This window comes from Erpetoichthys calabaricus, chromosome 10 (assembly GCF_900747795.2).
Source record: "Erpetoichthys calabaricus chromosome 10, fErpCal1.3, whole genome shotgun sequence".
Lineage (NCBI taxonomy): Eukaryota > Metazoa > Chordata > Cladistia > Polypteriformes > Polypteridae > Erpetoichthys > Erpetoichthys calabaricus.
Window position 1 is genome coordinate 7,221,653 of NC_041403.2, and position 14,930 is coordinate 7,236,582.

Genomic DNA, 14,930 nt, shown 5'->3' on the forward strand with positions numbered 1-14,930 from the left:
TACCAAATAATCAGTTTCATAGCTTGTACACGCTACAGGGACTTTTCCCGACTTTAAAAGATGGATGGTTCAGGACACATTTTTTGGCTGGACAAAGTTTGATGGTGAAAATGACCAAATTTATCATCTGTGGGTAACACGCTTCATTCCAGAAGGTCACAATAAGCCTCTAGTGCACGGGTGTCGAACTCCAGTCCTGGAGGGCCGCAGTGGCTTCAGGTTTTCATTCTAACCATTTTCTTAATCAGTGATCTGTTTTTGCTGCTAATTAACTTCTTTTGCCTTAATTTTAATTAATTTGAATCAAGCCTCTGTTGTTTCTTTGTCCTTAATTAGCAGCCAAATAACGAGACACACAAGAAGCCTCCACATGACCAGCTCACCTGTGCCCATCACTCATCTGAAAGTAAAGAAAGGTGATAGTCTCAGGGATGTTGATCTCTCTGCTCACCAACACATTTTGATGATGTTCTTATAAAAACAGAAAAATTATTTTGGAAATGTCTGCTGTGGCAGAATGAGAGCAGCAACAAGCAATGCAATTAAATGATGAGTTTAATTAACAGCAAGAATTGGCTTCTCAATAAGAAAGTGATTGGAGTGAAATTGGTTGGAGTTTGAAGCCTCAATTTAGCTGGTCATCTGTTGGCTCGTTTCACGTCTCATTTCTGTTTGGCTGTCATTTAATGAAGAAAAGAATCAATTCAGAGCACTGAATCCTTAAAAACAGGGCTATTAAAATGAAGGGGAAAAGAATTTAATTAGCAGTGAAAACTGGTCATTGATTAGGTTAAGGGTTAGAATGAAAACCTGCGGCCCTCCAGGCCTGGAGTTCGGCACCCCTGCTCTAGTGCCTCCTTCAGGTCAGATTGCTTTAGTGGAGTCAAGTTAAATGGCTTTATTGTCAAGCTATCCATACATCGCATTGCAGCATACAGTGGCACAAAATAACATTTCCCAGGACAGCGGTGCAACATTTACATAAACACATGGCAAGTGCAGGACAGGTAAAGAACTATACTATAAATAATAAATGTCAAAGTGAATAATAATTATAACAAAAAGCAAAAAAGTAGTAACAAGTATAACAAATTTTGGCAATAAGTAAATGAGGGTTAGGGATGGCACAGATTTCAGAGTCCAGACAGCCAAGTTATGAGTGGTTGTTTTTTTCAAAATTATTTTCAAAGAAACTTTTGAAAATCTGGCAAGGATTATCGATCAGAGTGTCTAATTTATTGTTAATAAAAGGATTTCAATGCACGTCTTTCATATCTCCTGTCATTTCCAGGTGAAAAAGCCTGCCAGGTCTGGCATCTTCTTTCCAGTAGTGGAGTGATAGGCTCAGTTTCTGGAGCAGTGAAGTACATGTCATAGTCTAGGCCCACCACATGAGGGCACACTTCTTCCAAGAATAACAGAAAGTTTGACAGTCACCCAAGCACACCAGGTTTCTGAGTCTCAATTGGTTTTAAGGCACTTCCCTAGTGTAGAACAGAGCCCAGCATAGAATTCTGTATTATGAAGTAAGGAGATGTCAAAATAGCCAGTGTTGTGCACGCCATGGTTTTTGAGGATGGTGAACCCGTAATGTTAGGGTGATTCCGATTCAAGACTTGTCTTAGAAGCTGCCAGTAATTGAGAGCCTAAAATATCATGTAGCCTGGAGTGAGAATAAAACTGCAAAACAGTAAAATGAGGATTTGGGGTAAACCCGGTGGTTCCCAAACTTGGCCCTGGGGACTCACTGTGGCTGCAGGTTTTTGTTCCAACCAGCTTCTGTTTTTAATTGGACTCCTGGTCTTATTAAGTGATATGGTTTCCCAGATTCTGTTTTTTGGTAACAATGTAGAAATTAGAAAACTTAAGATTAGTCTTCTTCTTTCGGTTGCTCCCGTTAGGGGTTGCCACAGCAGATCATCTTCTTCCATATCTTTCTGTCCTCTGCATCTTGTTCTGTTACTCTCATCACCTGCATGTCCACTCTCACCACATCCATAAACCTTCTCTTAGGCCTTCCTCTTTTTCTCTTGCCTGGCAGCTCTATCCTTAGCATCCTTCTCCCAAAATACCCAGCATCTCTCCTCTGCACATGTCCAAACCAACACAATCTCGCCTCTCTGACTTTGTCTCCCATCCGTCCAACATGAGCTGACCCTCTAATGTCCTCATTTCTAATTCTGTCCATCCTCATCACACCCAATGGAAATCTTAGTACCTCTTTATCCCTGCCACCTCCATCTCTGTCTCCTGTGCCACTGTCTCCAGCCCATATAACATAGCTGGTCTCACTACCATCCTGTAGACCTTCTCTTTCACTCTTTCTGATACCCGTCTGTCACAAATCACTCCTGACACTCTTCTCCACCCACTCCACCCTGCCTGCACTCTCTTTTTCACCTCTCTTCCAAAATCCCTGTTACTCTGAACTGTTGATCCCAAGTATTTAAACTTCGCCAACTCTACTCCCTGCATCCTTACCATTCCACTGACCTCTCTCTCATTCACACACATGTATTCTGGTGGTCCTACTGACCTTCATTCATCTCCTCACTATAGCAGACCTCCACCTGCTCCCTACTCTCACTACAGATTAGTGTTATCAGCAAACATCACAGTCCACAGGAACTCCTGTCTGATCTCATCTGTCAACCTGTCCATCACCATTGCAAATAAGAAAGGCCTCAGAGCCGATCTCTGATGTAATCCCACCTCCGTCACTCCTACTGCAGACCTCAACACTGTCACACTTCCCTCATACATATCCTGTACAACTCTTATGTACTTCTCTGCCACTCCCCACATCCTCATACAAAACCACAGCTCCTCTCTAGGCACCCTGTCGTATGCTTTCTCAAGGTCCACAAAGACACAATGCAACTCCTGGCCTTCTCTATACTTCTCCATCAACATCCTCAGAGCAAACATCGCATGTGTGCTGCTCTTTCCTGGCATGAAACCATAACACTGCTCACTGATCATCACCTCCTTGTAAAAATCATGTGGCTGTGCTTTTCTGAATGCAGAATAAGAGAAGAGGAAAACAAATACCAGCTAATTAAATGAGATCAGTGTTAATCAGTTATTGTCACTGATTGTGAATCTGGCTGGAACAAAAACCTGCAGCCACAGTGGGTCCCCAGGACTGAGTTTGAGAACCCCTGAGGTCAACAAAAAGTATCAAATCAGTTCAGATCAGAGGCAGATTTCCATAGCGAGGGACTGCCTTGACTTAACAGGATGAAAAACTTTTGCAGGGAACTAATATACGCATGTGTATCCATACTTAGAATAATTACAGTCTTTAAACTGTAAAAAAATTCATTTAGTTAGACAATATATCAAACAACCCCCTTAGCTTGGTCCCTTTGTGCTTATATGAATAATTAAAACCTTTTACAAAATATATAATTCTTTGCGACTTGCAGAGAAGACGTGTCAAGTGAATTTCACACATTGGCACAAGGGAAAAATAATTTTCTGTAGTATAGAAAATTCCGGAGACATCCAGTAAAAGGACAGGTTGAGGAAGGATGTGAATTGTCGAGGTGATTTATGGAAGAGAAAATGAATAAACAGAAAGCAAAAATTTTAATTTTTAGTGTACACGTCTAAGGAAGTGCTTGACCGTAGCTCCCTAATTAGCTAATTTAAGTCAGTTGTTCTAGCCAAGTGGGCCGTGAGTATTTCATGAGTGCTGTGTGCTTTAACAGGTGTTTGGAGCGTTTCCATGTTCTCACTTGTACGACTTATTTTTTTTGTTTTAGAGAGGCAATCTTGTTGGATCACACCAAAAACCCTTGTGAAGATTCATTTATTCCAGACACTGAGGGTAAAACCTACGTCATGTACATTAAAATGGATCAAGAGAGTGAAAGCACAACGTGGATCGAACTGGCAAAGGTAACACACATCAGAGTAACCCAGAGCTTGATCACAAATGCTGTTTTTTTTGTCAGCGCAAAAGTATTTAAGCACTGGGCTTGTGAGAGGTTCCTAACCTGAAAAGCGAGCCCTGCTTCTTGTCACATGTGTGGCTTAGGTTATTGCAGACAATCACAAATAGCTACATTAAGCAATACGTTGCAAATTAATGTATGAATGTAAAATGCGTATTCTCACATTCACATTTTTAAAAAAAAAGTGTTATTGATCACTGTATTGAATTCATTTTATTTATTGACCATGTGAAGAAGCTGTGGTGGTGGCTGTTAGGCCCAAGGATCTGCACTGGTTTCTGGAAGGTTACCGGTTCAAATCCCATTACTGCCAGAAAGGATCCTACTCTGGTGGGCACTTAACCTGAAAATTGCTCAAGTGGTGCTATACAATAGCTGACCCTGCTCTATAACCCCACAAAGGTCAGCCAAAAAACACAGCCTTCTCTTGGGGGATTAATAAAGTATATCAAATCCATCCATCCATCCATTTTCCAACCCGCTGAATCTGAACACAGGGTCATGGGGTTCTGCTGGAGCCAATCCTAGTCAACACAGGGGGCAAGGCAGGGACCAATCCCAGGCAGGGAGTATATCAATTCATAATAAAAAAGATATCTTCTTGATGGATCTGTCCACCTATCAATCAGTCCATCTTTCGATCCATCGACTGACCCTGCTTTCCCATTTGTTTTTAATCCCATCATCATTATGAAGTTAGCTGTTGCAAACAGAACTACATTTGCAGTTCATCTTTAGTGCACATTACCTGGCACTTGCCATATGAATTTTATCATTTTTAAATGGAAATGATTAGACAAAAGTGAAAATTGATATCAAAAAGTCAGTTTCTTTAAGACAAAAATTCATAAAAGTACTACAGAGGGTCCTTGCGGTAAAAGTTGTTGTAATGGTAGAAATATCCATCTTCTCCTAGCTTGGTAATCCCTCACTTTAGCCCATTTGTGAGTTTACATAATGTGAAGCAGAAACAGAGCAATTCAATAAATAAATAAATTTGACCTGCATAGTGACCAGGCACTGGTTACCTGGTTGATTGGTTAGTTGGAATGAAAAGCAGAGACTTACATGTCTGAGAGAGTGTATCGATATATACAAGCTGAATTTTTTGTCAAACCAGGAAAATCCTGCGTTGCTGCTGGAAGAGATGTTGGCGAGGCCAGCAGGGAGGCACTTACCCTGTGTTCTGAATCTGGATCCCAATGCCCCAGTGGGACGACGGGGACACTGTGCTGTAAAAAGAAAAAATGAGGTCTTGACTGTCTGTGGTCATAAAAGATCCCTGGGCATCCTTCAGAAAGAGTAGGGTATATCCCGATATCCTGGCTAAATTGGCCACCTCAACCTAGTCATTCTGGGACCCCTTAATCTTCCCCTGTCTCTAATTGGCTAACTATCTGTCACCACTGACAGCTAATGAGTGGTGAGCATACTGGCACAAAAATGGCTGCCGTGGCATCATCCAGATGGAAGCTACACATTAGTGTTGGTTGAAGTGGCTCCCCATTCACTATGAAAAGTGTTTTGAGTAGTGAGAAAAATGCTATAGAAATGTAAATTATTATTATGTGTATCGTCAGTATCCGTCCTTTTTTCCTCTGTACCCTTGCGTGTCTCAACCTGTCTTGGCCAACGCTTTCTGTCTCTTTCGCATTCTCGTAAGCCTACTTCTCAGACTATTGTTATCGTATTGTTATTATTACTCACCTTCTGTCCGCACGACTTTCATTGGTATCCTCTTGTGTGTCAGCCTCTCTTGTCTGCCATTTCCTGTCTCAGTCACATTTGACTGAGCCACCACAGTGAAACTAACCAATCAAACCAACGCCCAACTGACCAGTAGGATTGCTTGGAGGGACCAGACACACACCCACCCATAGACATTAATTTCATTATATGGATATGTACAGTGCATCCGGAAAGTATTCACAGCGCATCACTTTTTCCACATTTTGTTATGTTACAGCCTTATTCCAAAATGGATTAAATTCATTTTTTCCTCAGAATTCTACACACAACACCCCATAATGACAACGTGAAAAAAGCTTCCTTGAGGATTTTGCAAATTTATTAAAAATAAAAAAACTGAGAAAGCACATGTACATAAGTATTCACAGACTTTACCATGAAGCTCAAAATTGAGCTCAGATGCATCCTGTTTCCCATGATCATCCTTGAGATGTTTCTGCAGCTTCATTCGAGTCCACCTGTGGTAAATTCAGTTGACTGGACATGATTTGGAAAGGCACACACCTGTCTATATAAGGTCCCACAGTTGACAGTTCATGTCAGAGCACAAACCAAGCATGAAGTCAAAGGAATTGTCTGTAGACCTCCGCACAAATCTGTGGAAGGTTACTGAAATATTTCTGCTGCTTTGAAGGTCCCAATGAGCACAGTGTCCTCCATCATCCGTAATTGGAAGAAGTTCGAAACCACCAGGACTCTTCCTAGAGCTGGCCAGCCATCTAAACTGAGCGATCAGGGGAGAAGAGCCTTAGTCAGGGAGGTGACCAAGAACCCGATGGTCACTCTGTCAGAGCTCCAGAGGTCCTCTGTGGAGAGAGGAGGAACCTTCCTGAAGGACAACCATCTCTGCAGCAATTCACCAATCAGGCCTGTATGGTAGAGTGGCCAGACGGAAGCCACTCCTTAGTAAAAGGCACATGGCAGCCCTCCTGGATTTTGCCAAAAGGCAACTGAAGGACTCTCAGACCATGAGAAAGAAAATTGTCTGGTCTGATGAGACAAAGATTGAACTTTTTGGTGTGAATGTTGGGCGTCACGTTTGGAGGAAACCAGGCACCGCTCATCACCAGGCCAATACCATCCCTACAGTGAAGCATGGTGGTGGCAGCATCATGCTGTGGGGAACTGGGAGACTAGTCAGGATAAAGGGAAAGATGACTGCAGCAATGTACAGAGACATCCTGGATGAAAACCTGCTCCAGAGCGCTCTTGACCTCAGACTGGGGAGACGGTTCATCTTTCAGCAGGACAACGACCCTAAGCACACAGCCAAGATATCAAAGGAGTGGCTTCAGGACAACTCTGTGAATGTCCTTGAGTGGCCCAGCCAGAGCCCAGACTTGAATCCGATTAAACATCTCTGGAGAGATCTTAAAATGGCTGTGCACCGGCGCTTCCCATCCAACCTGATGGAGCTTGAGAGGTGCTGCAAAGAGGAATGGGCCAAACTGGCCAAGGATAGGTGTGCCAAGCTTGTGGCATCATATTCAAAAAGACTTGAGGCTGTAATTGCTGCCAAAGGGGCATCTATCTATCAACAAAGTATTGAGCAAAGGCTGTGAATACTTATGGACATGGGATTTCTCAGTTTTTTTATTTTTAATAAATTTGCAAAAACCACAAGTAAACTTTTTTCACGTTGTCATTGTGGGGTGTTGTGTGTAGAATTCTGAGGAAAAAAATGAATTTAGTCCATTTTGGAAGAAGGCTGTAACATAACAAAATGTGGAAAAAGTGATGCGCTGTAAGTATGTAAAAATAATGACTTAGTAGGGTGGTCAAAATGCCAATTTCACATTTTATTTATTTATTATTTTATTTTTTTTCCATTTTTTCAGTTTATCGCATAAAGCATAACTGAATTAGCATATTAATTAAAATGCCTTTTTTGCTGTTTAAACATGCATACTACAAAATTTACTATGTATTATTTTACTGTATTATTTTTATACATGAAATGTCAACAAAATAAGTAATTTTGCCAAATCTTTGTGCGTATGTATGTGTACATAAATATGTATGGTCTTCATGGAAGAGCTATGACCAAAACAACATTCCTCCAAGGCGGAAATAATGCTAAGCAACTGAGCTAGATATGTAAACACAAGGGCAGTGCTCACAAGAAAGGCTCTATACAGAAGGTGCTGGAGAATGAGACTTGGATGAGGGTCTGCAGGCAACACTGAAGCACTTGCAGCTCCCCTGCACGTCTTGGGCTAACTTTCCACAAACAAGGTTAATGATGAGATCGAAATCGACCCCCCAGTCCACATATCCCCAACAAACTGACCCACCATGCTGAGAATTACGTTCAGATTCTTACCCACCACACAATACCATTAGGAAGGTGTTTGATCGGTCCCAGCTTCATTCTGCAGTATAACAATAACCCCAAACACATAGTCTGAAGCAACAGGCCATCCTTCAGTAGATGGAATGGCTGTCACCGAGCTCTGAACTTCCACATCTTCGAGCCAATCTGGGACTACTTGAGAGATGACAGCCAAAATCTGAGGAGAACTGGGACAAGTTACTTATTCATTGATTTAGGTTTAAAGGGTACTCCTTGCAAGTCATACACCCCATACTGTTAATTCTGTGGTCTAAAATTGTCTGAATGAGGTTAGAGAAAAAAGCTCATGTGATCTCATTTATTTAAAATTAAAAACTCGACAGCAAAACAATCACATGCATTTTCTGTTTAAGTTTCAGGAAAAAGGTAATTTGTCAGAAACAGGCAGTACCTTCACAGTTTATTCTTATTTTTGTTCCTTCTCTCACTTAAATTTCTGTTATTGGGTTTCCCGCAGTGCCTTCATGTTTGGGATTTGGATGTCCGAGGAAACCATAAAGGACTGTGGCGACTTTTCAGGAAGAAAAACCACATTCTTGTCATTGGAACTCCTGTTTCTCCTTATTCGTAAGTCCAGCTTGATTAGGTTTTTTTTTTTTTTCAAATTTTAGTCTGCTCCACTTTTACTACTTTATTTATAAGTAGCCGTGGAATCTGGTAATAGAATAATTTAAAAAATCTCTTGCCCTTTATGTACCTTTAGTGCCTTTCCTCTGTATTTGCATGTTTCATGGTCTCCTTACTGAAGCTCCCTTTCTCAAGCATATTCCCAGAAAGCCTCCATCTCAGACTCTTGTCAGTATTTTCGAGGTTCCTTTCTCACCATTTTTATTCATGCTGTCTTTGAAGGAGAGTCTCTCAGCATGCCTCATATGCCTTCACTCCTCCTCGTGCGCCTCCATCTTTCGTCTCATCACCAAAGCCAAACTGACCAATCAGATTGCTCAGAACGACTGGACACACAGTTCTTAGTTTTTTATTTTATATTAGATTAGATAGATAGATAGATAGATCGATAGATACTTTATTAATCCCAATGGGAAATTCACATTCTCCAGCAGCAGCATACTGATACAATAAACAATATTAAATTAAAGATTGATAATAATGCAGGTAAAAACAGACAATAACTTTGTATAATGTTAAATGTTAACGTTTACCCCCCTGGGTGGAATTCAAGAGTCGCATAGTTTGGGGGAGGAACGATCTCCTCAATCTGTCAGTGGAGCAGGACGGTGACAGCAGTCTGTCACTGAAGCTGCTCTTCTGTCTGGAGATGGCATGGTTTAGTGGGTGCAGTGAATTCTCCATAATTGATAGGAGCCTGCTGAGCGCCCGTCGCTCTGCCACAGATGTTAAACTGTCCAGCTCCATGCCAACAATAGAGCCTGCCTTCTTCACCAGTTTGTCGAGGCGTCCCTCTTCTTAATGCTGTCTCCCCAGCACACCACCGCATAGAAGAGGGCGCTCGCCACAACCGTCTGATAGAACATCTGCAGCATCTTATTGCAGATGTTGAAGGACGCCAGCCTTCTAAGGAAGTATAGTCGGCTCTGTCCTTTCTTGCACAGAGCATCAGTATTGGCAGTCCACTCTAATTTATCATCCAGCTGCACTCCCAGATATTTATAGGTCTGCACCATCTGCACACAGTCACCTCTGATGATCACAGGGTCCATGAGGGGTCTGGGCCTCCTAAAATCCACCACCAGCTCCTTGGTTTTGCTGGTGTTCAGTTGTAGGTGGTTTGAGTTGCACCATTTAACAAGGACTATTAGACTAGCTGTCTCCCTCCTGCTCCACCCACCTAGTAGTGAAACAGGACAAACTTTAAAAATTTAAAAAAATGTAATAATTTGTATTGAGAAGAATTTATATCGATCGCATTTGTATCCAAGGGCCTCTTAATATACAATAATTTTGGTTTTGCTATCATGGGCAAGAATGTAAAAAGTTGGCAACGTATCTCTGGCCAAGTGGAAAGTAGGTGCGCTCTAATGTCAAGCATTGCCACAATTTCTGATTGTGTTCAGCTTTGATGGGAGAGCATCTCCTGTGTGGAGAGAAAAGTACGTGCCAATGATCAGGTACCCCCTAAAACACACATAGCTCTGATCTCTGTCTCTCTCTCTCAAAAACGTATGGGTTTATTTCTATAATTTGCTTGAGCATTCCGGTTGATTTTGCAACTTCTCTCATCACACTAAGAATTATAGTTCACTTGCGGTACTGATTTATTTGAGTGAATCCGAGAGAGACGCAGTGGGCTGCGGGGAGAGGGGGCGGGGATTCCCTTCTCACTCATGGGCCAGCTTCGGTGCATAACCTTAACTCCATTTAGTTAGCGAATGAGATAACTACTTAACGGATTTAGATCGGCTTTTTTCTAGAATTTGCTTGAACATTCCGGTTAATTCTGCGACTTCTCTCATTGCGCTGTGTATCGTAGTTTGCTTGCAGTACAGATTTATTTGCGCGAATCCATAAAACATGCAGCGGGCTGAGGAGAGGGGGTGCGGTGACCTCCTCACTCACACACCAGCCTCGGGGCATGCCTTACTTCCGCTTAGCAGGCGAGCGAGAGAACTACTTAACAGATCTAGGTTAGTTTTTTTTCTATAATTTGCTTGAACGTTCCAATTGATTTTGCAACTTTTCTCATCGCGCTAAGAATCAAAATTCACTTGCAGGAGCGATACATTCTTGCTAATCCGAGAGAGAGGCTGCAGGCTGAGGGGAGGAGGAAGCTTGACGTCCGGAGTAGGGAGCCGGGGTGGCGCCCTCCTCTCTGTCCTGTTTCACTACTACGTGGGCAGAACCGCGGGGGAAGGCTAGTATATATATAAAATCGAACGTCTGCCTGTCCGCTTTTCATGAGACAACTACTTTACAGATTTAGGTCGGGTTTTTTTCTGTAATTTGCTTGAACATTCCAGTTGATTTTGCGACTTCGCTCATCACGCTAAGTATCATTGTTCGCTTGCGGTACTGATTTATTTACGTGAATCCGAGAGACAAGCAGCAGGCCGAGGTCCCTCCTCACTCATGCACCAGCCTCGGGGTGTATCTTTCATCCACTTAGCTAGCAAACGAGAGAACTACTTAATTGATCTAAATCGGGCTTTTTTTCTAGAATTTGCCTGAACATTATGGTTGAATTTGTGACTTCTTTCATCGCGTTAAGTATTATAGTTCGGTTGTAGCGCCGATTTATTTGCACAAATCCAAGAGACAGCAGGCCAAGATGATGGGGATGCAGTACCTAAGGAGTAGGGAACCAGGCGGGGCCTTCCTCACTTGCACGCCAGCCTTCATTCGAGTCGCTCTACCTCTCACCACGTGTTGGAGCGCACCCTGCCTCCACTTAGCTAGCAATCAATACCTGTTTGTTCCGCAGACATTATTATCAACAGATTGTTAAGGAGTAATGTATGACATTTTTGAGAGAGAGATCAGAGCTACGTGTGTTTTAGAGAGTACCTGCTCATTGGCAGAGATATCACGGCCATGTGCTCTTCTCCCCACGTGGAGGACACTCTCCCGTCAGAGTTGAACATGATCGGTGGCAACGTTTGACGGTGGAGCGTAGCTACCTTCCGCTGGGTGAGAGATACCTTGCCAACTGTTTACATTTTTGGTAAAGAGAACACAGCTACATTCTCGCCCCTGATAGCAAAACCAAAAATATTGTGTATCAAGAGGCCCTTGGATATATAACTACGTGGGCGGAGCCGCGGGGGACAGCTTGTCTCTCTATTATAAAAATCTTGCGACGATACGAGACTTTTTTCCTGCGATGAGATGTGATCTTTTGAAGAGAGACACTTTAACATCCCGCAAAACGGTCAAATCACATCATACTTACAACCTTTGGAAGCAAGTCCCGTGATACACATGCAGAGCAGGTTACAGATAATGGAAATAGGAAAATTTGAAAGTCTTAAACAAAAGAGAGTAAAGATCACATTAGCACAAACAAACGGAAAATATTACTCGGTGAAATAACGGGACAGCGAAAAGAGATCGCATAGTGTGTAAAGATGTCTGGGGGACAAGAGAGACAAGGCAGTGAGACTTAAGGACAGCTGCTGTACAGGCTTTTAAACGTTCGAAGTGCCGCACGAGATGCAGATCATGCGGCACGGCAGCAGTAAGCCAGCAGCTGATCGGGCAAAGAGGAGGTTAAAGAAAATTTGTTTCTTTCCCATTATATCACTGATTAAGAGAGGTTTTGGATGAGCGACCGCATCTCCTTAGGGTGTGTTCAGCCCTCCTCTTCACAACAGCGTGTATTGCTGGCTGAAGATGCCGGTGTGTTTGTCTGGTATGCTGATCCACACCGTTGAACCACCTGTCTCCTTAAATTCTATGCAGATTCCTCATTTATCCCTCGTGGGGAAAATTTTGTTCAGTGACCACACCTATGGTTTTTTTTTCTTTTGGGGAATTACCCCTAGGGAGCATTTTTGAGATTTGGCACAGGGGTGCAAAGTTGCTCCCCATGGCATGTTTAGTCAGTGAAATTTGTAAAAGAGTTTATTTAGTGACAGTGCCTGAGGTTTATTATTCCACTCCAGGAAGAACTGGATTCCCGTGCTACTAATAAACGTAAATCAACGCAATAAATGAGTGCCACTATGGAGTGCCCCCAAATCCAAATGTGGCAACAGGTATTGGAGGGCCGTGACATGCACACAGATCAGTACTGTGTTTTCTTATTTTATGTGAACTGGAAGCTTACAGCACCTCAGTATGAACATATCCACTGACATTTCTCCTTTTATCCCCCCTCATTCTCTGTCTTTTTCTCTGTAGCACCAAGAAGCCTCCCCAGCTCATACCCATCCACTTAGAACCCCCACCGAAGGAGGATTTGGCCGTGGCTGTGGCCGAGCAGACGTAACTCCATGGAGGACAGACTCCCATTTAAAACCTGGCAGCTGCCAGCGGGAAGTGAGAACCACTAACTGCTGACCAAGACCCCAGATCTCCACCCGAGCGGAAAGGAATGTTGGATGGCCTTCACTTTTTCACAACTTGAAACTCTTGTTTCCTTCAATATTGTTCATTCCGTTTAAGTGTCTGGAACGGCTTTGCATACTGACCAGCTGCACTCTCTGTTACCGCTGACACTATAATAACCTTTGGGAGGGAAAAAATAAGCTGTGAACATCTCCTCGTTGTCCCTTGGTGCAGAGCAGGTGTGGATGGGCCAGAATTTTGACCGTGTTTGACCCCGGTGGGAAGTGGATGTTAAATCAAGGAGGCTGCTTTACCACGAAAGGGATGCCCTAATCATTGATTGACACCGACTGAAAAGACAATTTGGACTCGGTTGTCTTTCCATATTTTTTTTTTCTTTTTTTAGCATTTTAAGTTATATATTTATTGGATGGAGGTTGGCTTAGATAGAGGATTATGCTTCTGTCATTTTAAAACCATCGGTTTTCGTATATGCTAGAATGTTGGATTTTACTGTTACGTATTTTGTTTTTAATTTAATCGTTTTATTTTTGAATGGTTTGGGATAAGCTACTAGTCTGAGTAACACTAAAATGTCATGTTAACACTGGAAGTCAGGTGACGAGGTACCCCCAATTCCTCCACCATGTACAGTAGAATCTCCAGATTTTCCTGTCATGGCTGTCACAGGAGTTGTGTCAACTTGAATTGTTGTTATTGTGAAGGGAGACTTAGTGAGCCTGTACCTCCGACTGACCGCTTCTGATTCATAATGGGCTACTTGTGCAGAGAGAGCAGTGCCTTTCAGGACCTAATAGTGCCACTGCTGCGTCATTGTCATTTTCAGCAGTTACTTCGAATGACCATTAGGTGACAGCACCCATGTGCCAAACTTCTATTGGAATATTAGCATCAGTTGTGGCTCCTGACGATACTCTGCAGTGACCAATAGGTGGCAGCACTTTCTGACGTTTCCCCAGGTTGCCACCATCATTCATTAGGGTCTGTCACATTTTGTTTCTTGCCAATATGACGTAAAGCGTCAGTAAATTAAAAGTCACCGTTCAGGGAGTTTTTATCCCTTATATGACAGAGTCGTATATTATTTTGTTTTTCCCCTAGTTTGTTAACTCCCAAGTGGAAGAACAATCGTGCAAGACTGAGCAAGCAGTGTGGCTTCCGCATCTAGCCACAAATGATGGGTTCCAAAAGTTGTGACTCTGTTTGGAATGAGTCTTAGTCTGGGGGAAAAAAATTTTTTTAAATGAAGTAGGTTTTGGCCTCCGCACATAAAAATGTAACTCTGTATACCCAGTGGGTGACAGAAGTTGGCGGCCTGGGTCAGGCCTTTGTATAGATAACAATTAACTGAATTTAATGGAGGGATTATCCAGTGACGCCTGCTGCTGCCCAGCTTCTTCTGAGGCGTGCGTGATCTCTTTGTTCTTTTTGCTATTTTGGTGAAATCACAGGTGAAGCCGTTCCCGTTGTTCACTTTTCTATTCAGTCTGGGATTGCAAAGGTTTCTCTTAAAATAAAGTTTTAACTTTGTTGCCTAAACTATCTGTTTACCAAACTCTCTCTTTTGTATTAGATTTTTTTTTTTTTTTAATGTGTGTTACAGTCCCATGCAGAAACTGAGATGGACTCGTGAACCTGCAGCGCTTCCAGCGGCCAGCAGAGGGAGTCGCCTCCTGACAACTGTTTGCACCCTTTGACTGGAGGCGAGGGTCCCAAGTTCGACAAGTGAGGTTGGTAAAAGTGCCCTCTTGGCTAAGTGGTAAACCTGCGGACGTTAATGTGACCCGCGTTATATCCGTTCTTGTAATGTTCGGTGCAGTGAAAAAGTATTTGCCCCCTTCCTGATTTCCTCTGTTTTTGCATACAGTGGAACCTCGGTTTGCGAG

General features: G+C 42.7%; 1 protein-coding gene across 1 annotated transcript in view; it reads left to right on the forward strand.

The window, feature by feature from the left end:
* The window catches only part of pomgnt1 (protein O-linked mannose N-acetylglucosaminyltransferase 1 (beta 1,2-)), a 120,374-nt gene extending 105,791 nt beyond the window's left edge, over positions 1–14,583 (forward strand). Inside the window, exons 20-22 of the mRNA XM_028810805.2 lie at positions 3,768–3,903; positions 8,519–8,628; positions 12,877–14,583. Coding sequence (XP_028666638.1) covers positions 3,768–3,903; positions 8,519–8,628; positions 12,877–12,964 — 334 coding nt within the window. The 3' untranslated portion in view covers positions 12,965–14,583. The remainder of the gene's footprint in view (positions 1–3,767; positions 3,904–8,518; positions 8,629–12,876) is intronic.
* The last annotated feature ends 347 nt before the right edge of the window (positions 14,584–14,930 follow it).